At 45.9% G+C, this 23,022-nt stretch overlaps 1 protein-coding gene across 2 annotated transcripts in view; it reads right to left on the bottom strand.

Moving 5' to 3' along the window:
• The window catches only part of kdm3b (lysine (K)-specific demethylase 3B), a 41,908-nt gene that overhangs the window by 3,872 nt on the left and 15,014 nt on the right, over positions 1 to 23,022 (bottom strand). The window contains exons 7-23 of one of the 2 annotated variants that reach the window (XM_063000903.1): positions 22,830 to 23,000; positions 22,348 to 22,737; positions 19,563 to 20,796; positions 17,858 to 18,065; positions 15,225 to 15,439; positions 14,958 to 15,110; positions 14,764 to 14,871; positions 13,853 to 13,980; positions 12,527 to 12,806; positions 10,306 to 10,559; positions 9,952 to 10,224; positions 8,300 to 8,471; positions 6,761 to 6,851; positions 6,550 to 6,680; positions 6,347 to 6,466; positions 4,745 to 4,768; positions 426 to 565 (exon numbers count right to left, since the gene is read on the bottom strand). In XM_063000903.1, the coding sequence (XP_062856973.1) occupies positions 426 to 565; positions 4,745 to 4,768; positions 6,347 to 6,466; positions 6,550 to 6,680; positions 6,761 to 6,851; positions 8,300 to 8,471; positions 9,952 to 10,224; positions 10,306 to 10,559; positions 12,527 to 12,806; positions 13,853 to 13,980; positions 14,764 to 14,871; positions 14,958 to 15,110; positions 15,225 to 15,439; positions 17,858 to 18,065; positions 19,563 to 20,796; positions 22,348 to 22,737; positions 22,830 to 23,000 (4,092 nt within the window). The remainder of the gene's footprint in view (positions 1 to 425; positions 566 to 4,744; positions 4,769 to 6,346; positions 6,467 to 6,549; positions 6,681 to 6,760; positions 6,852 to 8,299; positions 8,472 to 9,951; positions 10,225 to 10,305; positions 10,560 to 12,526; positions 12,807 to 13,852; positions 13,981 to 14,763; positions 14,872 to 14,957; positions 15,111 to 15,224; positions 15,440 to 17,857; positions 18,066 to 19,562; positions 20,797 to 22,347; positions 22,738 to 22,829; positions 23,001 to 23,022) is intronic. The other variant, XM_063000904.1, reaches the window with a different exon arrangement.

The raw sequence follows: 23,022 nt of genomic DNA, 5'->3' as shown, positions 1-23,022 counted from the left end.
TTAGTGTGTGTTGTACTGGTACGAGTGGATCAGACACAGAACCTCATTGTCACTGCTGGACTGAGAATCATCCACCAACAGATGGAGCAACTAGGTAGGAGTGTCTAATAGAGTGGACAGTGAGTGGACACGGTGTTTAAAAACTCCAGCAGCGCTGCTGTGTCTGATCCACTCATACCAGCACAACACACACTAACACACCACCACCATGTCAGTGTCACTGCAGTGCTGAGAATCATCCACCACCTAAATAATACCTGCTCTGTGGGGGTCCTGTGGGGGTCCTGACCATTGAAGAACAGGATGAAAAGAGGTAACAAAGCATGTAGAGAAACAGATGGACTACAGTCAGTAATTGTGGGACTACAAAGTGGTGGTTTTAATGTTATGGCTGATCAGTGTATATATACAGGATGCATCGTTACCTTCCGCAGGAGCTCGCGGATCTTCTCGGCGTCCTTGGCGGCGTAGATGTGCCAGAGGGCGCCAGGTTTCTCCTTATTCTCATAAATCCTCCTCTTGGTCATCTCGTCCACGTCACCCTCCTCGATGGTGGTCGACACCTCTGCGGTTATAACACAGGTCAGTGACCACAAACACACACACCTACACACCTTTGTGCACCCAGAATGACCAATGGAGAACGTCAAAATCTAAAATCTCTTCTTTAGACCCCGTTTGCTTCAGGACACTTGAGGACATGTCCAGAACTGAACTGAATCCACCTACTGGAATCTGAATTGACCAGACACGCTGTGGTTTCTAAGAACCCCCCCAATCTACACTGCACTTTCAGGACCCAAACCATGAAGTCCGAGGACGCGTCTGTGGAGCTCCACCATCGTATAAACAATATCTGAGGCTTCAATCATCTTGATAAATTGAACCCTGAATTAAACAATTAGAAGTGGCGTCCCAATACTTTTGTCCATATAAAAAAAGCACTTTAATAAGACTTTCCGGTAGACGTTTGTTGTTTAATGTGGTTAGAGATGATGTTCTGGCTCTGTGGGTGTACTCCTGCCGTTCGGGCAAGGATGGTCTAGGTCAGGGAGGTAAAGAGGAACCAGACGGTCACTCTAAAAGAGCTCCAGAGGTCCTGAGCAGAGATGGAGAACCTGTCGGAAGGACAACCATCTCTGTAGCCTCCATAAATCCCGCTTGGTTTAGCTAAACTGCAGGTCCTCTGGTTAATACCATCGCTGCAGTGAAACGTGGTGGTGGTAGCATCGTGCATTAGGGTGCTTCTGAGCAGCAGGGACGAATGAATGCAGCCACTCCTCCAGAGCTACACAAACTCAGACTGGAGCGACGGTTCACCTTCCATCAGCCAAAACATCAACAGAGGGGGTTCAGGACGAGGCTCTGAACGTCTTGAGTGGTCCAGCAAGAGGCCAGATCACAGGCACTCACCATTAATCTGACAGAGCTTCAAAGATCTGCCATGACGAACGGGATAAACTGCCTAAATCCATCACAGATGTAACTGCTCCCAAAGGAGCGTCTACAGAGTATTTAATAAAGCGTCTGAATACTTTTGGGGAGAGATTTCAGGTTCTGATGTTTTCACCGTGTCGTTCTGGGTGATTGGTGCATTCAAGATCAAACCCATGACACAATAACGAGTGCAACATGTCACGGGGTGTGAATACTTTCTGAATCTTCGACCGTGACCCCTTGTGTTGGTTTATCATGTTCAGTTCATTACTACTGTACGTGGACATCGGACCACGAGCTCGTTGGGCGTCCCATTCCGAAACGATGCACCTCTTTGCGACTATAACAGCCCACGCTCTTCTAACAAGGCTTTTTCTACACTGATGTTAAACAAGAAGGCATGGCTCGCAGTCGGCGTTCCAATTCATCACATAGGTGGTCTATAGGCTTGAGTTCGACTGGATAGGTGGGCTAGTGCACTCAGCCTGGAGGGGTGTTCATATACTTTTTTTTCTATTTTCTCCCAGTTTATCGTGGTCAGTTTGTCTCCCCCTGCTGGTGGATCCCTGATTGTAGGTGAGGTGGGTATGTTGCTGCTCACGCCTCCGAAGAACCCTTTTTCACCCATGCACTCTGCACAGGCGCCTCCTATCTACCAATCAGGGTCCTTACACAGCGTTGGAAGACCCCACCCACGTAGTCCGGTCATCCCGCCCTAGCAGAACCGTGTCTGCTGCAGGCACTGCCGATTACGCCCGCTAGATGGCGCCCGGCCGACCGGTGGCAACACCGAGGAGTTCAGAATCTCTGCGCTGGTGTGCTAGCGGAATCTCCGGCTGCGCCACCTGGGCGCCCCTGTGTTCACATACTTTTGGTCATACAGTGTACAACCATACACATAAAAACACCTCACGTTGTGCTTATACACTGACGAGACAAAACATTAGGACACCAGGACGGATCGTTACGCATTAAACAGCAGGGGGTGTCGAAGGCGGGCGTGGTCCAAAGAAGGATGAGCCAGAGGACGTGAAGGCTGTGGCGTCTGGTACTGACCGACGGAACATCTACTGTGGTTTAAGAGGCACAATGGTCCATCCAAATCACCCGCAGTGGGCATCCGGGCATCAGAATAGACTGAGGTTGAAGGGGCTGCTGGTAACATCCTGGTAACAGATACCACATGAACCCTTCAGACGTCTCGACGGGTCGGAGCTGATCTTACAGCGGATTATGTGGGTGGTCCTAATGTTTTGGCTGATCGGTGTATTGACCACTATGAAGCCGCTGGTACAGACTGAGTTTAGTGAAGGTTTTTTGGGGGAGGCTTTGAGACCTCGGTTGCACTCGGCGCTCGATCAGCGTATTTATGTGACGTTGCTACTGAACGTGAAACATAACAACAGCATTAAAGTAAAAAAACTGAGGAGGAAAGAGATCCGCGTCACATCCACCCAACACCAGAACATACAGGACCGTACGAAGCTTCTCCCATCTCACACCAGCACACCACACCACCACAGATCCAGAACCACACACTGATGGAGGAGCATGATCAACCAGGCGTAGAATTTGTTGGCGTTCCTTTCAGGCGACTGTCACGAGCACAGAGCGGCGAGCTCTATAACGGCTTTATGAGCCTTTATTTTGTTAATATAAATACGCAACGATTGGTATCAAAGAGCCACGACAAGCGATTCCAGGATTTTGAAGCGTGGGAATGCTTCGGAAGTGCAGGATTTGGAAATGTGTAATTGCTTTAAAAATTCCAGGATGTGGGATTGCTTAGACCAAAGCAGATTGGTATCAAAGAGCTACAGAGCCTCGACAAGCGATTCCAAGTTTTGGAAGCATGGGATTCCAGCCTTTAAAAATGTGGGATTACAGGGTTTGGAAATGTGGGACTGAAGGATTTTAAAATGTGGGAATGCTTTGGTATTACAGCCTTTGGAAACGTGGGATTGCTTGGACCAAAGCGGCTTTATGAGACTTTATTTTGTTAATCTAAATACACAGTGATTGGTATCAAAGGGCCACAGAGCTTAGACAAGCAATTCCAGCCTTTAGAAATGTGGGAATGCTTTGGGATTACAGGATTTGGAAACATGGGATTGCAGATACAGAAATGCGGGATTGCATTGGGATTACAGCCTTGGGAAATGCGAGACTGCAGATTCAGAAATGCGGGATTGCAAGATTTCAAAATATGGGACTGAAGGATTTTGAAACGTGGGATTGCTTGGGGATTACAGGATTTGGAAACATGGGATTGCAGATACAGAAATGTGGGATTGCTTTGAGATTACAGTCTTTAGAAATGTGGGAATGCATTTACAGAAATGTGGGATTGCTTTGAGAATCCAGGATTTGGAAATGCAGGATTGCAGATACAGAAATGTGGGATTGCTTGGACCAAAGCGGCTTTATGAGGCTTTATTTTGCTAATCTAAATGCGCACTGATTGGTGTCAAAGGGCCACAGAGCTTAGACAAGCAATTCCAGCCTTTAGAAATGTGGGAATGCTTTGGGATTACAGGATTTCGAAACATGGGATTGCAGATACAGAAATGTGGGAATGCTTTGGGATTACAGCCTTTGAAAATGTGGGATAGTTTGGGGATTCCAGCATAATCATATAATTTTTTCTATTTTATCATTTTCCCCCACTACCGGTGCAGAGCCCTGCCCTCGGACCCCCGCCCTGACCGAGGAGAGCTGCGGGTTATCCGGTGCCCTTCTGCACTTGTATCTGTGCAAGCGCCCGGGCGGTCGATAGCACAGCTGAGACTGGAACTCGAGAGCCGGTCTGCTAGATTACAGCGCATCAGACTGCTGCACCACCCCAGTGCCTCACGATCATATAAAATCTATATAACATGCGGCTCAGTGCTTAAGGTATCGGACTAGCAATCTAAAGGTCAAAGGTTCTAATCTCCTCATTAAGGCCCTTAAAGCTTCAATGAGTGGATAGTATTTGATGGCAGAATCTCAGTGTTTGTTTGTTTTGGTTTATGTTGTTCAGACCCGGAAATGATCATAGTTTGGTAATTCGGGTGGCACAGCAGCGTATCACGCTCCACCACCATCCAGGGACGCGGGTTCGAATCTCAGCTGTGCTATCAGAACACCAGGCCAGGGTGTTCCTGCCCTGCACCCAGACCCTGACCAGGATAAAGCGCCTGTTCGATCTGAGCAGGGATTCGTTTAGACATGAAGAGAATAATGAGAGAGAAGAAAGATGGAGAGGTTAGTCTGGAGAAGCATGCGAATAAAAACAGACAGGTTGTAAAAAATAAAATGCACACACCTTTGTATCCAGCCGGGTCTGCTTCTGCGAATGAGAAATGGTGCCACAATCAAAAGAAGCAGGACCCTGAACGACCGAGCTAGAGGCCACGCGGGGGGCCGGGGGGCCAGCGAGCTCGGGACGTTCACGCTAACTAAACATGCTCACAGGTAGGGATGGAAACGACCGAACGATTAACCGATAACGTCCGATAACGACTGATGTTTAAATTAATGCAGCGCTGTGATGAAATCTGACCAAGCAGAAATCCCCACACCCGCCACCAGTGTAGAATATTTCCAGCCATAACATTAAAACCACCTCCTTGTTTCTACACTCACTGTCCATTTTATCAGCTCCACTTACCATATAGAAGCACTTTGTGGTTCTACAATTACTGACTGTAGTCCATCTGTTTCTCTGCATGCTTTGTTACCCCCCTTTCATGCTGTTCTTCAATGGTCAGGACCCCCACAGAGCAGGTATTATTTAGGTGGTGGATGATTCTCAGCACTGCAGTGACTCTGACATGGTGGTGGTGTGTGAGTGTGTGTTGTGCTGGTATGAGTGGATCAGACACAGCAGCGCAGCTGGACTGAGAATCGTCCACCAAACAAAAACATCCAGCCGACAGCGCCCCGTGGGCAGCGTCCTGTGACCACCGATGAAGGTCTAGAAGATGAGCGACTCAAACAGCAGCAATAGATGAGCGATCGTCTCTGACTTTACATCTACAAGGTGGACCGACTAGGTAGGAGTGTCTAATAGAGTGGACAGTGAGTGGACACGGTATTTAAAAACTCACTCATACCAGCACAACACACACTAACACACCACCACCTTGTCAGCGTCACTGCAGTGCTGAGAATCATCCACCACCTAAATAATAGCTGCTCTGTGGGGGTCCTGACCATTGAAGAACAGCATGAAAGGGGGGTAACAAAGCATGTAGAGAAACAGATGGACTACAGTCAGTAATTGTAAGCTTCCCTGCTCCTAAACGTCGGGGGACTGAATTTGCTGTGGTATGTGGATAAACCCAGGCTGTCCTCGTTAAAATAACGACGGCCCTCCGGTCGGCTGGGCACCATCTAGCGGGCATACTTGGCAGCGCCTGCAGCAGATACTAATTGGCCACCGTATCTGCAGGGCGGGGGCCGGACTATGTGTGGCCGGACTATGCGTCATACACCGTGCGTAAGAGACGCCTGTGCAAAATGCAGGGGCAAAAAGAGGAGGGTTGTGCACGACGTGCTTCTCCTTGGATGCAAACGGGTATCTCTTATGAGATCAAGTGACTCCTAACGACGGCCTGTTATCGGTTAATAGGATTCGGAACATTTTGATCCCTACGCTTTGTTTTGAGCTGAAGGATAACATACTAAACGACGTGCGATCGGACAGTCTGAACCCCGGGGGGGGGGGGGGGGGGGGGGGCGACTCCAAAATGCAGACTGAAACATGTAAACGCACAAAGCACATGCATTTTGCAAAAAAAGATAAAACGGGGGGCTGTCTGGCACACTGGCATCGATTACAAAATAATAATAATAATAATTTAACCACAGGGATCGCTTCGACATTTCCATACAGGGAATACATCTCAAGAAATCCACACGGTACCTGATTCATGATTGCTTTCGTCTCGTGGAATTCCCACGTACACCATCACGTTAACCGCATCGGACACGTCCAAATGCAGGTTGGTGGTGCCGACCTTCCTGTCCTCCGTGGATATCAGACCTGTAACGAAAAACAAGAGTGTGAACCCGGAGAATCGATCCGTGGAACGGCGAGCGGTCAAGCAGACTCGGCGGCGTCCTCACCGTACGCGTTGTACATTTTGGGCCCGAGATCCGGCCGCACAAAAAAGTTAGGAAGCCGGGAGGCCAGGTTTAACCGCCCGTCCCTCTTGGTGTACTCTGGTAACGGAAGGTTATTCATCAGGTCGTCGAACCTGCACACAGAGGATCGAATATTAATATTAAGAACAATTCTTCTTTGATCTTTAAGCTTCAGGACTCGAGAAGAGCTCACCGCAAGGGCATCATGTCCCGAAAATCCTCCCCCGGGGGCCAGTCTTTCAGCTTCAGTACCATGGCCTGACCATCGGCGCCCTGCAGCCGTTCTGCAGGATTACAAACACAGACATGATCAGTGTGGGCGCATCTGAACCTAAAATATCGACCAAGCAGAATCAGATCAGTCCTGTTGGGCAGGGGTAGCACAGCTGGACTTGTGATCATGAGCTTGCCGGTTCAAGCCCCATCAAGTCGCCACCGTTGGGCCCCTGAGCAAGGCCCTTAACCCTTTATAGTTTGAATTGTATTCTGTGATGAATGTAAGTCGCTTTGGATAGAAGCGTCTGCTGAATGCCGTAAATGTAAACGTAAACCCGGCCGGGCAGGTGTAGTCTGGCGGTTAAGGTGCTGGACTTGTAATCATGAGGTTGCCGGTTCAACCCCCATCAAGTCGCCACCGTTGGGCCCCTGAGCAAGGCCCTTAACCCTTAATTGCTTGAATTGATAAAAGCGTCTGCTGAATGCTGTAAATGTAAACGTAAAAATGAAACCGGCCAGGCAGGTGTAGCCTAGTGGTTAAGCTCATTGGTTCAAGACCCACCACTGTTAGGTTGCCACTGTTGGGCCCTTGAGCGAGGCCCTTAACCCTCAATTGCTCAGACAGTACACTTGTCACAGTACTGTAAGTCACTTTGGATAGAAGCGTCTGCTGAATGCCGCAATTGTAAACGTGAAAAGTAAACCCGGCCGGGCAGGTGTAGTCTAGTGGTTAAGGTGCTGGAATTGTAATCATGAGGTTGCTGGTTCAAGCCCCATCAAGTTGCCACTGTTGGGCCCCTGAGCAAGGCCCCTAACCCTTTATTGCTTGAATTGTATTCAGTGATAAGTGTAAGTCGCTTCGGATAGAAGCGTCTGCTGAATGCATCAGGCGTAGTCTAGTGGTTAAGCTCATTGGTTCGAGCCCCACTACTGCCAGGTTGCCACTGTTGGGCCCTTGAGCGAGGCCCTTAACCCTTAATTGCTTAGACAGTAATACTGTCACAGTGCTGTAAGTCTCTTTGGATAAAAGCTGTTTTCGAATCTCAGCTCTGCTATCGGCCAGTCGGGCGATGACCGGCTCATCCGAGTGAGGGAGGGCGGGCTGAATGGGTTCCTCATAACTGCTGCAGTTATACGCCCTCTGCTGGCTGATCCACGGTGCTGCACAGAGACGGGGGATAGTAGTGATCGGTGCGTGACTCTCTGTGCCAAACTGAAGCTTTTGAGGCATTAGGGCGCTTGAAGACCCAATCAGAACACAGGATGAACTAGAGTCCTAGAGTATATACGCATACCATACAGATAAACCAGGTGGGTATACAATCACTGACTGTTGTCTGTGTTGCTCTGTACCCCAACTATGAATGGAAAATTACCCCTAAAGGACGCCCACCCCACCCACCCACCAGATGATGGTGTGACCGTAGCAGGTTCGGACACGACATTAAAAACTAAGGCCAACGACTGGATCTCTGGATCATGTGACTTCGCTGATCTAGACGGACACTCTACTCACTGGAGATGACCTGGAAGCCGTCCCAGAAGTCTCGGACCTTGACCTCAGAGATGATGGCGCAGTTCCTGCAGTTGACCAGGTCCACGACCTGGTCGCCGAACTCCTCGCTGAAGGCCTCGGGCCTCCACAGGCCGCTGTTCAGCCTCTTGTGGACGCCCGACACCAGGACCGGCTGAACGGGGAACAGAAACAACAACGTTGGGGAAGGACACGGACGTTTCAACACAAAACTAAATATATTTCATTAATAAAAACGGAGGCGATCTGGTCACACTGTGGTTGACGAGGTGTAACGCAAAGCCTCCACAAGGGGGCGTTTGTGTACAAGTTCATTTCGTGATTATATGCCTGTTGTAGCAGTTTAGGTTAAGATACTGGACTAGTAATCAAGAGCTCATTGGTTCAAGCCCCATTACTGCCAGGTTGCCACTGTTGGGCCCTTGAGCAAGGCCCTTAACCCTCAATTGCTTAGACAGTACACTATCACAGTACTGTAAGTCCGAAAACATAAATGTACATATATGTGTTTTGGCCGTTGGGTGGGTCGCGACCCAAACCCCGTGCTAGATAATAAAAGCACTGATGTTACAGAGTAGATAGATGTGCCACGCCTGTTTTTATTTATTCATATATTATTATTCATTTGTTTAAATTAATCATTTATTTATTTTTTTAATTGATCATTTATTTATTTATTTGATCTATTATTTATTTATTTAATTAAATGATCAATCATTTATTTATTTATTTAACTGATTAATCATTTATTTATTTAAATTATTCATTTATTTATTTATTTGATCAATCATGTATTTATTTATTTGATCTATTATTTATTTATTTACTTATTTAAATGATCAATCATTTATTTATTTATTTAATTGATCAATCAATCATTTATTTATTTGATATATTATTTATTTATTTACTTATTTAAATAATCAATCATTTATTTATTTATTTAATTGATCATTTATTTATTTACTTATGTATTTAATCGATCAATCATTTATTTATTTATTTAATTGATCAATCAATCATTTATTTATTTGATATACTATTTATTTATTTACTTATTTAAATAATCAATCATTTATTTATTTATTTAATTGATCATTTATTTATTTACTTATGTATTTAATCGATCAATCATTTATTTATTTATTTAATTGATTAATCATTTATTTATTTACATTAATCACTTATTTATTTGATCAATCATTTATTTATTTATTTATTTAAATTAATCATTTATTTATTTATTTGACCTATTATTTATTTATTTATTTAATTGATCATTTATTTATTTACTTATGTATTTAATCGATCAATCGTTTATTTATTTATGTATTTAACTGATCAATCGTAATACCGTTTGGCACACAGTTCATGGTTCAAGGTGCGAGCTTCACAGCATAGGGGCCTCGATGAAGGGCCCAACAGGTTGGGCGCCTAGACAGACACGATTGGCTGAACTGAATCTTCATTGCTGCTGCAATTACGACCCCTGCTGGCCGGTCGATGCACCTGCATGAGAGATTTTTCATTCTCCGATAGCAGCGTGACTTTCTGTACGCCATACGTCTCTCTGTGAGACTCCTCGGCCCGGGTGGTGAGGGTACAGTCGGGGAATCGGATACGAGGGCGCGTACCTGTCCCTGTTTCCAGCACTCGCGGAAGATCTTCCAGTTGTTGGTGTTGCTGGGGTCCTGCAGGCAGAGCAGACGCCCGTCGCACAGCCACGAGTGAGACGTGTGAGGGTCGAGCACGCTCAGACCCATCGCCCCGTCTCTGCGCGGCACGCCTCCGGACTCCCCGGCCTCGGCCGAGCCGGCGGCGCGCCGACCCTCCGCCTTCTTGTTCTCCACCACAGACGCGATGATGTGATCCAGGATGGTAGGAAGACCCCCCTTACCCCTTTCAGCCTGCCAAAAAAAACAAGAGGTGCTGCTTACTCCATCATGAACACTTTACAAACCATCTAAAGTAAACTGATCTGATCTTACCCCTGCAGAGGAGGAGAACACCGAAGGAAACTGGACTCCACCATCAGGGGCCGGGGGCAGTTTGCCCGGGCCGGAGTTCAGCAGGTCCCGCAGGCTGCTCCCCTCCGCTTTAGGCTGGGTGGGGCCGGAGCCCAGCAGGAGGCTGTTGAAGAGTTTGGGACTGGAACCCGGCGGCTTGGACAGGGTGCTGAAGGCGTCCAGGCCGAAGGGAGGCCGGGCATCCCGATTCATCATGGCCCGCAGGGATCCCGAGTCTAAAGAGGACGTAAGGACGGCGTTACGTGACCAGCAAACCAACACGCTGAACGTATCTCACATCACATCAGACGAGGTTCTACTCTAGTCAGCGGGTACCAGACCCAGGGTTGATTTTCGGAGACCTGGCATCCCTAACATGGGGCCAAAAGTATGTGGACACCTTTAATAACAGTTCATTTATTCTTTTATACATTCACTCACATTTAATTGATCAATCATTCATTCATTTATGTATTTAATTGATCATTTATTTATTTATTTATGTATTTAGTTGATAAATCATTTATTTATTTATTTAATTGATCAATCATTTATTTATTTATGTATTTAATTGATCAATCATTTATTTATTTAATTGATTAATCATTCATTTATTTATTTAAGTATTTAATTAATCAATCATTTATTTATTTATGTATTTAATTGATCAATCATTTATTTATTTATTTAATTGATTAATCATTCATTTATTTATTTATGTATTTAATCAATTATTTATTTATTTATGTATTTAATTGATCAATCATTTATTTATTTAATTGATTAATCATTCATTTATTTATTTATGTATTTAATTGATTAATCATTTATTTATTTATGTATTTAATTAATCAATTATTTATTTATTTATGTATTTAATTGATCAATCATTTATTTATTTAAATGATTAATCATTCATTTATTTATTTATGTATTTAATTGATCAATCATTTATTTATTTAATTGATTACTCATTCATTTATTTATTTATGTATGTATTTAACTGATAAATCATTTATTTATTTAATTGATCAATCATTTATTTATTTATTTAATTAATCATTCATTTATTTATTTGTTTAATTATTCATTCATTCATTTATTTATTTAATTAATCATTCATTTATTTATTTGTTTAATTATTCATTCATTCATTTATTTATTTAATTAATCATTTATTTATTTATTTAATTAATCATTCATTTATTTAATTAATCATTCATTTATTTATTTAATCAATCATTCATTTATTTATTTAATCATTTATTTATTTATTTAATTAATCATTCATTTATTTAATTAATCATTCATTTATTTATTTAATTAATCATTCATTTATTTAATTAATCATTTATTTATTTATTTAATTAATCATTCATTTATTTAATTAATCATTCATTTATTTATTTAATCAATCATTCATTTATTTATTTAATCAATCAATCATTCATTTATTTATGTATTTAACTGATCAATCACATGTACAGTGTGATTGGTGCCGCTCAGCCTTTCAAACGAGCAAGCTCCCTCGATGTGGATTCGAATTCTATATGACTCACTGAATGATTCACAAAGGAATCAAGTTTGTACTTGATCTGAATGTGATTCATCTAAACTGCTGGATTTTTAGCACCAGGCCTACTGGGATTTAAGCCTCTAACGCGTCATAATCCACCATGAATAAACATTTCACAATTTAGTCATACCTAATTCCCAACAGCTACAGACCCCGAGCCTGACCGTATTTATAACACGCCCCATCTGACAGGTGTAGTCGCCGTCGCTTCTTTTTACCTACCAGACACAGGTTGACACAGAGAGCCGCTATCGACCTTATCACCCACAAACACAGCCAATCGTGTCTGTGCGGGCGCCTCGTCGGGCCAATGAAACCAAGATTTAAATTCGTCCACGTCTTTCTGGCCGATTTTGGCACTGTTGTGTGGTTGTGCACGACACCAGGGACCCGGGTTCAAACCTGCCTCCAGTGAGTGTCCAGAGAACCGGGCGTGTTCTACTCACATCTGTGCCAGTAGGTGGATTAGCTACTCTATCCATCTACCTCACTTAACTACACTTTAATCTTCACTCAAGCTGGTAGAATAATGAACTGGAACCAGAAGGTCAGACTGATGGACCAGTTTTGATTAAGCCAGTGGTTCCAGTTGCAGGTCTGAGGAACCAGTATGAGGTAGCAGCTCACCTTTGGAGTCGTCTTTAGCTTTCTGCGTGGCCAGATCAGCCAGCCAGTGAAGAGCAGACGAGGAGTTACCCTTGCCATCCTTGGTGCCAGGCGTGAGGGCGTTAGCTGCGCTGGCTGCGCTGATGCTGGCACCGCTGGCGGCTGACGGATCGGCACCGCTCCCCTCCGTACCGGGTTCTAGTTTCATCGACACGGCTGTCGCGGAATCGCCGTCAGGTCGAGGCGTGGTCGACGTGGAAGCGGCACCGTTTCCGTTTCCTGTGCTGGAGGAAGCGCCCGACTGCAAACGAACAAAAAAACACTGTTGTGATACACAACACAGGGCCAAAAGTATGTGGACACCTCTAATAACAGCTCATTTATTCTTTTACACATTCACTCATTCATTCATTCAAAAATTCACAAGTCATTTAATCGTTTATTCATTCACTCAATTATTCAATTATTTAATCATTAATTTATTCTTTTACACACTCATTCATTAATTCAATTAGTCTTTCATTCATTCATTTATTTCATTGATCATTTATTTATGTATTCAATTAATTAATCATTCAATTATTGACTTGATCAATCATTTATTTATTTATTTAATTGATCAATCATTTATTTATTTATTTGATCAATCATTTATTTATTTATTTAAATGATCAATCATTTATTTATTTAATTGATCTATTATTTATTTATTTATGTAAATGATCAATCATTTATGTATTTATTTAATTGATCATTTATTTGATTAATCATTAATTAATTTATTTAATTAATTGATCTATTATTTATTTATTTAAATGATCTATCATTTATTTATTTATGTATTTAATTGATCAATTATGTATTTATTTAATTGATCATTTGTTTATTTGATTAATCATTAATTTATTTATTTAATTAATTGATCTATTATTTATTTATTTAAATGATCAATAATTTATTTATTTACTTATTTGATCAATAATTTATTTATTTATTTAATTGATTATTTATTTAATGGATAAATCATTAATTTATTTGATAAATCATTTATTTATTTAATTGATCAATCATTTATTTATTTATGTATTTAATTGATCAATTATTTATTTATTTAATTATTTGATCAATCATTTATTAATGTATTTAAATGATCAATCATTTATTTCTTTATTTGATCGATCATTTATTTATTTATGTATTTAATTCATCAATCATTTATTTATTTATTTATTTAATTGATTATTAATTCATTTCTTCATTTATTTAATTGATCAATCATTCAGTCATTCATTTATTTAATCATTCAATCCCTGAATCACTCATTCAGAAGTTTAAACGGAGCTTTACCTGTGAGAGGCCGTTGGGAGCAGCGGGGCGTGTCGGGGCTTTGATGTGTCGGCTGGTACAGGGACAGTTGGCCTTGATTCCCCACTTCCCCCGGGTCGCGTGTACCATGTCCCCTATATTGTAGAGCGCTACGACAACATAACGTCTATATCAGCACAAAGCACCCAAACACACAGCTGAAAAGAACCGGTGGATAACCAGCAGAAAAGACCAGTACACTCGGAGGAGTTGAGGGTAAATGAGGAAGAGGACGGCCGGCAAGAACAACAAACGAGCTGTTAAGAAGCTTATGGAACCAGTTCCATTAAAAACCGGGAACAGTTCCCAGCTGGAACCAAAGAACAGCAGCACGAACCGTGAGGACATCCGTGGGCGTGTCGAGTTCTAACAGCATAGGCTTTGTTCAGTGCCCACCAGTAAAAACTGGTGCAATCGTGGGCCGGTTCTCTGATAGCACTTTTCCACTGGCATGGTGCTGGTGGTAAAATCCTGCACAGTAAAACTGGTACGGTTCTGAACCCATAACGTCGGTGGTCTGGAACCGACAGACCCGTTTACCCGCCTCACCAGCGTTCACAGCTAAAAGCGTGAGAACATCGGCACAAACGGCTGCGATGCCGATCACGTCTGTGCAGACGCCGGGCTGGCAGGTAGCACCGCTGAGATTCAAACCCGCAAAAATAACGATAATAAAATAAGCACGTTGTATTTGCATATTTACAATTGTGAATTGAAATTCTATATGACTCACCGAATGATTCACAAAGGAATCAAGTTTTTACTCGAACGAATCTCCACGCATCCGGATCTGATTCATCTAAACTGTTGGATTTTTAGCACCAGGCCTACTGGGATTTAAGCCACTAGGAATAAACAGCACATCTACATTTAAAAAGAAATGGAATGCCTACCTGTGCCAGGTATGATCTGAGTGGGCATGAGGTTCTGGGGTTCGTGAGGTTGACCTTTGGCACACTTCAGCCACGAGAAGACGTCGTCGTCCGCCCCTTCTTCATCCTCTACACGGGCATGAAACACACACAGGTTACGGAACGGCGGCCAACATCACTGCTGGCAAGCGAAAACCAAACCGTCGTCAGCTCACCGTCGGGCGGTCGGCTCTTCCGGAGCCGGTAACAGTCCAGGCAAACACCGAAACCGCACTTGCGACACACCCAGTGGATGTTAAAGAGCGTGGTCTCACACACGTCGCACATCTCCCTCACGCCCCGGACCGCCCGCTTCCACGCCACCTTCTCTGCTCACACACACACACACACACACACACACACACACCGAGCGTAACCCAGAGGGAAGAGGAACTTTGTACAATCTGGCAACTTAAACGGTCGTACAGACGGCGAGGACTTACGGTGAGGCTCCACCATCATCATGGCTTCTTTCTCGGACATGACGAGCTGGCAGAACTGGTCCCCGACGTTAGCCAGGATGTACTTGGACGTGTCCAGGTCGAGGCCCTCTTGTGCGTTAGAGGAGGGGAGCCACAAGCCCATCGCCATGCTGTCGCTCTGCTGCGGGGTCAGGAAGCCCTCCACACGAAGGACTCCTTTTTTGGTGAACGCCAGCCTGCTCGAGGGAGAAACGCCGCGCTGAACAATAATTCCATATGGATATACACGACGTCAGTGCATGATGAGGTACGCCACAGGCACGAAGCCAGCTGTGAGGGAACGAGCTCGCAGGTGTTCCCACAGGGACGCAATTCAACAGCGCACCTCAAGCAAGTAGTTCTCCACCAAAGCAGTGCAGTAATACACTCAACATAAACGTCAACCACCAACACAATTACAGAAGTAGTAGTACTACTGAGTACTAATACTACCGAGTACATCACGGCTGTGATTCGGTCGCAGGCACGAGGCGAAGGTGAGTAACACACGACCTCGAGTGTTCTGTTGCTTTTATACAACAGTTTTTACAAAATAAAGAAAGAAAATAAATCAAAGAAGCCCTGAATTACATAATAAATATGCTTTAATATTGACAAAACCTTCCGCCAAAAAGTAGTTCCATACCGAATATATAGTTTAACACTACACAGCAGACATCCCAAGCTGCAAAAACTCATTTCAGGGAGGTAAGAAGAACAAGAAGAAGAAGAAGAAAGCGAGAACCTCCGAAGGGAAAAAAAGAAATAAAAAACCTCTCGCACACACCAAAGGATTATGGGTGATAACAGAACTTGTAGGAGCTGCTAACTGGGCTATTAAGCTAACTGTTCGTGTTACAAACACATTAATGTTCCCTACATAGTGCACTAGATAGTGAATTAGATAATTGATTTATGTTCCCTACACAGTGCACTAGATAGTGAATTAGATAATTGATTTATGTTCCCTACATAGTGCACTAGATAGTGAATTAGATAATTGATTTATGTTCCCTACACAGTGCACTAGATAGTGAATTAGATAATTGATTTATGTTCCCTACACAGTGCACTAGATAGTGAATTAGATAATTGATTTATGTTCCCTACATAGTGCACTAGATAGTGAATTAGATAATTGATTTATGTTCCCTACACAGTGCACTAGATAGTGAATTAGATAATTGATTTATGTTCCCTACACAGTGCACTAGATAGTGAATTAGATAATTGATTTATGTTCCCTACACAGTGCACTAGATAGTGTATCAGATAACAGATTTATGTTCCCTACACAGTGCACTTTATAGTGAATTAGATAATTGATTTGTTCCCTACACAGTGCACTTTATAGTGAATTAGATAATTGATTTGTTCCCTACATAGTGCACTAGATTGTGTATCAGATAACGGATTTAAAACGCGATCGGGAATAAAGTCGGTGTCGCCTGCGTGCGCGTTTGTGTGCACGAAGCTCGTCGTTAATGGCGACGCGTCAGCGGAGTAATACGGTTGTGGTGTGAAAAGGCCGCACCGTTATCACCAATATCAGCACGGCTAGAACGCTTCTCAACCAATCAGATTGTAAGGTCGGAACTAACTGTTGTTTAATGGCAGTTAAATATCACTTCTATTTCAAAGAAAACATTCAGTTTTAAGAAGCTCCAGCATTGTAGAAGGATATTACAAATAAAGTCAATTTTCAGTGCTGATTTGGCTTAATAGTGTTGGTCAGTCTGTATCATATTCTTGAAAGAAAATTAATTTCCATGCATTAATAATTTTCCATGCATTCACACCGGCATGTTCTGGGGTTCGGATGAGTCTCATCAGTACACAAGTTTGCAGTCAAATGATCAAGTATTGCAAAGGAATATCTTTAAAATTCTTCCTCGTAATGTTAAGGTTATAGGTTATATTTTAGTTTTTCACTTGATGAAATAGCTGATGAGAGAGGACGGACTGATTCAGTCGTGTATTCTGCTTGTATTTCTTGCCAGAAATCAGAAAAGAGGTTTGCAGGTGCAGACATTTAATGTTGGTGTTCTTGGCAGTTTTTCTGACATTTGTATTATTCATATCGATATCGGAATTATATCGTATCAACCGAAATTAGGAGTTATATCGTGATATACATTTTAGCCATATCGTCCAGCCCTGTCTGAACATCACGCCCGACAAACACTTCTGTAACCTAGTGAAGATCCTGAACCCATAACGTCGCTGGTCTGATAACCGACAGACCCGTTTACCCGCCTCACCAGCGTTCACCACTAAAGGCGAGAGAACACCGGCACAAACGGCTGTGATGCCGATCATGTCTGCGCAGACGCCGGGCTGGCAGGTAGCACCGCTGAGAGTCGAACCCGCAGACGCCCGCGCCATGAATAACGATAATAAAACAAGCACGATTCGCATTTTCAGCATTTAGGAGGCGCCTTTTATCCAAAGTGATTACAGTTTGAGGGGAAGGGCCTTGCTCAGGGGCCCAACGGTGGCGGCGGTGAGGCCCGACCCTGCTCCCTACCTACCCACCCACCAATTCCACTACCTAATTACACGAACGTTAGAACCCAGAACCCTCTGGATCTTCCCCTGGGCGTTCCCGTACTGACCTGCGGAAGTGGAAGAAGCGGCAGGACACGTTGGGGTCGTCGTCCTCCGAATCCTGCTCGCGGAACTTGCGGTAGCGCTCCAGGCGGCACTCGCGGCACTTGTGCAGGTGCGGCGCCACGTTGATGCAGGAGGCGTCCTGGAGGAAGGCCTCGCCCGACTGCTTCAGCCGCCGCACCTTGTTCGGGTCCTTCAGTACCGACTGACCGGCTGCAACCAAAAAAACAAACGCTTTAGTGATCCCTCACCCTCGCCATCAGATCCGCATCTAATAGATCCCTCACCCTCGCCATCAGATCCGCATCTAATAGATCCCTCACCCTCGCCATCAGATCCGCATCTAATAGATCCCTCACCCTCGCCATCAGATCCACATCTAATAGATCCCTCACCCTCGCCATCAGATCCGCATCTAATAGATCCCTCACCCTCGCCATCAGATCCGCATCTAATAGATCCCTCACCCTCGCCATCAGATCCACATCTAATAGATCCCTCACCCTCGCCATCAGATCCGCATCTAATAGATCCCTCACCCTCAAACGCACCATCAGATTCACATCTAATAGATCCCTCACCCTCAAACGCACCATCAGATCCACATCTAATAGATCCCTCACCCTCACACGCACCATCAGATCCACATCTAATAGATCCCTCACCCTCACACGCACCATCAGATCCACATCTAATAGATCCCTCACCCTCAAACGCACCATCAGATTCACATCTAATAGATCCCTCACCCTCAAACGCACCATCAGATCCACATCTAATAGATCCCTCACCCTCACACACACCATCAGATCCACATCTAATAGATCCCTCACCCTCACACGCACCATCAGATCCACATCTAATAGATCCCTCACCCTCACACACACCATCAGATCCACATCTAATAGATCCCTCACCCTCACCCTCACCCTCAGATCCAAATCTAATAGATCCCTCACCCTCACCCTCACCATCAGATCCACATCTAATAGATCCCTCACCCTCACCCTCAGATCCACATCTAATAGATCCCTCACCCTCAAACGCACCATCAGATCCACATCTAATAGATCCCTCACCCTCACACGCACCATCAGATCCACATCTAATAGATCCCTCACCCTCACCATCAGATCCACATCTAATAGATCCCTCACCCTCACCCTCAGATCCAAATCTAATAGATCCCTCACCCTCACACGCACCATCAGATCCACATCTAATAGATCCCTCACCCTCACACGCACCATCGGATCCACATCTAATAGATCCCTCACCCTCACCCTCAGATCCAAATCTAATAGATCCCTCACCCTCACACGCACCATCAGATCCACATCTAATAGATCCCTCACCCTCACACGCACCATCGGATCCACATCTAATAGATCCCTCACCCTCGCCATCAGATCCGCATCTAATAGATCCCTCACCCTCAAACGCACCATCAGATTCACATCTAATAGATCCCTCACCCTCAAACGCACCATCAGATCCACATCTAATAGATCCCTCACCCTCACACGCACCATCAGATCCACATCTAATAGATCCCTCACCCTCACACGCACCATCAGATCCACATCTAATAGATCCCTCACCCTCACACGCACCATCAGATCCACATCTAATAGATCCCTCACCCTCACACACACCATCGGATCCACATCTAATAGATCCCTCACCTTCTAAAATGGAGAAAGTATCTACCTTTGAATGGCTGGTTTCTCGGCCTGCCCTTAGGGACGCCCTGAGCCTTGGTCTTCTGGCCCTTAGCGCCGTCTGCGGAGCCCGGTTGGGCGTGGTCCCCCTGGCTTTGCTCTGCATCGTCCTCGGCCTCGCTCAGGTCAGACAGGTCGCTGTTGGAGCTGGAGTCCGAGTCTCGCTTGCTGGTCTGAACTCGCTCGTCCAGGGCGAACTTCTGAGACGCCTGGTCGAAAAGCACGGGGCCGGCCGGGCCCTCCGCGAGCCTGCTCTCGGCGCCCACGCCGGCCACGCCCTCCTCCCGCTGAGGCGTAAAAGACGCCGCCGAGGTGGAAGAACCGACGAACTGGGAAGAAAGGATTCCTTTGGGAGGTTCGGCCATGGTGAAGAGATTGGCCTGGCTGTCAGCGGCGGGCGGATCTTGGTTAGGAACGCCGCCCGCGGGCAGAGGCGCCGACACCGGCGGGGGCGGTTTCGGAGTGGGCAGCGAGCTGAACGGGCTGTTCGAGACCCCCCCGCCGAGAGCCAGGAAGGGATTGGTCTCTTTCGAGGCCTGCAGGAACAGGTTCTCGTGAGGTTCTGAAGCCTTGCCGCCCGAAAGCAGGCCGAACCCGCTGGCGGGGCTGGCAACGCTCGGAGCTTTCAATCCACTCAGACCCAGGGAGGTCCCGAGGCCCAGAGCGGGTTTGGAAATGTCGCCCGAACCTACGACCGGGTTGCTGCCGATACCCGCGGGGAACCCGGGCGCCAGTTTGCCCAGCGCGTCCCCTCCTGCTCCGAAAGGTTTGTTCATCAGGACGCCGTTCCCCGTCGCCTTGACGTCCAGCGCTTTGGGTTGCTCCTTGACGGACGCCAGGGCGCCCACCGGCGCGGAACCGAAGAGCCCGGCGGACGCCGACGCCACCACGGCCTTCTTCAGGCCCTCGGAGGGAGAGGGCGCGGCGGGTTTGAACAGCGTGGGCGGCTCTTTGCTCAGGCTCTCCGACACGGCCGTAAAGTAGTTCGTGTCCTTGGACTGACCTTGGCCGAGCGCCGGGCTCTGAGCCTGAGACATGCACTGGATGAACAGGTTCTGAGACGGACTGGACGCCTGCTGCTGGGACTCTTTGCTGCTGGAGAAGTAGAAGCCGAAGGGCGCGGCCTCTTGAGAAGATCCGTTCGTCTGCACGTCTCCGAACACGCCCGACTGCTTAGGCTGAGAAGAACCGACTCCAGAACCCACGAGGGTCGTCTTGTGAGTCTGGAAGAGAAGCACCGGGTTATAACCAACGTCTCACCGTGAACTCACACTTCTCCTCCACTAACTGGTGGTGGAGATGTTTGGAGACATGGTGGAGACATGGTGGAGACATGGTGGAGACATGGTGGAGACATGGTGGAGACATGGTGGAGACACGTTCAAGCACGCGAGTCGAAAAACGTTCATGAGGTGAGAGTCTGATGTTAAGAGAGAAGGCCTGGCTCACTAACAAGGTTCCAATTCATCCTAAAGATTTACCAATACCATCAAACCAGGCCAGATGTTAGTGCACTTCACTGGGAACACTGGGAACATTTGGAATACTGGGAACATTTGGAACACTTGGAACATTTGAAAACCTGAATCCTGGGAACACTTGGAACACTGGGAACATTTGGAACCCTGAATCCTGGGAACACTGTGACTACTGTAAACATTTGAAACACTGAATACTGGGAACGTTGGGAACACTGGGAACATTTGGAGCCCTGTGAATACTGGGAACATTGGGAACACTGGGAACATTTGGAACCCTGTGAATACTGGGAACGTTGGGAACACTGGGAACATTTGGAACACTGTGAATCCTGGAAACACTGAATACTGGGAACATTTGGAACACTGGAAACATTTGGAACACTGTGAATACTGGGAACGTTGGGAACACTGGGAACACTTGGAACACTGAATACAGGGAACGTTGGGAACATTTGGAACACTGGGAATACTGGGAATGTTGGGAACACTGGGAACATTTGGAACACTGAATACAGGGAACGTTGGGAACATTTGGAACACTGTGAATACTGGGAACGTTGGGAACACTGGAAACATTTGGAACACTGAATACAGGGAACGTTGGGAACATTTGGAACACTGTGAATACTGGGAACGTTGGGAACACTGGGAACATTTGGAACACTGAATACAGGGAACGTTGGGAACATTTGGAACACTGAATACTGGGAACGTTGGGAACACTGGAAACATTTGGAACACTGTGAATACTGGGAACATTTGGAACACTGGAAACATTTGGAACACTGTGAATACTGGGAACGTTGGGAAGACTGGGGAAATTCAGAACACTAGAAAGACTGAGAACACGTGGAAGCCGATCTGCGCCTCCTAAAAACGAAGCTCCATATGTGACATTCTAAGCGGCTGTGTCCCAAATCACTAACTACACTACTAAGTAGTACACCTAATAGTGCACTTCAGTGGTTTAGTTCCGAGACTTGTAGGACCCAATGCGGTTTGGGACGCAGCCCTCGTTAACAATGTGTGCGCGAGTAAGAATCAGTCAGGCACCTCCAGCGGAACTGAATCAAACGATAAGCTTATTTCTCAAACATTCACTATCAAGATTTGCTTGTAGAGTAAAGTTTGAAACGTTTGGGATGGAACTGTGCCAGGGGGAGGGGGAACTCAGCCGGCTTAGCGTGGCTATCCGTATGCAGGAACCCAACACTGGCAGGTGAAGAGAAGCGGCTGCAGATCGGACACGTGTCAAAGGGTGCGTGTGGAAATCAAAACAGGAATAAAACTTACCTGGTTTGCTTCTGCGAGTGCCCCCCAGACGGGCGCCTTCCGGCCGAGCTCGGGGTGCGCCGAGAGGATGACGCTGGGAGAGTTACCCTGGGAGGGGGAGGAGATAGTGACGGGCCCCGGGGATATCAGGGGGGCAGATTTCGGATAGACCGAGAGAACGCCGTCCTCCCGCTCCGCTGCTGTGGGGGAGGACCTCGACGCGGGCGCTCCGGGCACCAGACTGGGCATCTGACCCAGAGAGGGAAAGGAGCTGGAGAAGGCTGAGGGAGCGGGTTTTAAAGGTGGGGGCGTGAGGGTGGACGTAGGAGGCACCGCAGATTTGTCTTGGATCAGCGCGGCGCTGCCGTTCTCCTTGATGAACCCGGCAGATCTGACGCCCGAGTGTTCCTGCTGACAGAGAACAGATTAGAAAACAGATTTTCTACCCTCTACATTATTTGCCAAACGAATACCGGTGTAGAAAGCTCGCTGCCTATGGTTACCAGGGTCTCCGAGTCCTTGCTGAACACGCCGTCGTCCTGCCCATTCGGCGCGACCTCTCCGGTAGCCTTGAATCGCTTGAGGGTCACGTCCTCGTCGCACTCGGATGCCGTCCGTCTCCGCCGCGCGCACTCGCCCTTTCCGTCCGTCTCTTTCCTTCGCCGGTCCTGGCTCTGCCAAAACAAAAGGTCATTA

This window comes from Trichomycterus rosablanca, chromosome 8 (genome assembly GCF_030014385.1).
Source record: "Trichomycterus rosablanca isolate fTriRos1 chromosome 8, fTriRos1.hap1, whole genome shotgun sequence".
NCBI lineage: Eukaryota > Metazoa > Chordata > Actinopteri > Siluriformes > Trichomycteridae > Trichomycterus > Trichomycterus rosablanca.
Note: the sequence above shows the minus strand (reverse complement) of the source record. Positions and strands in the feature narration are given on the sequence as shown.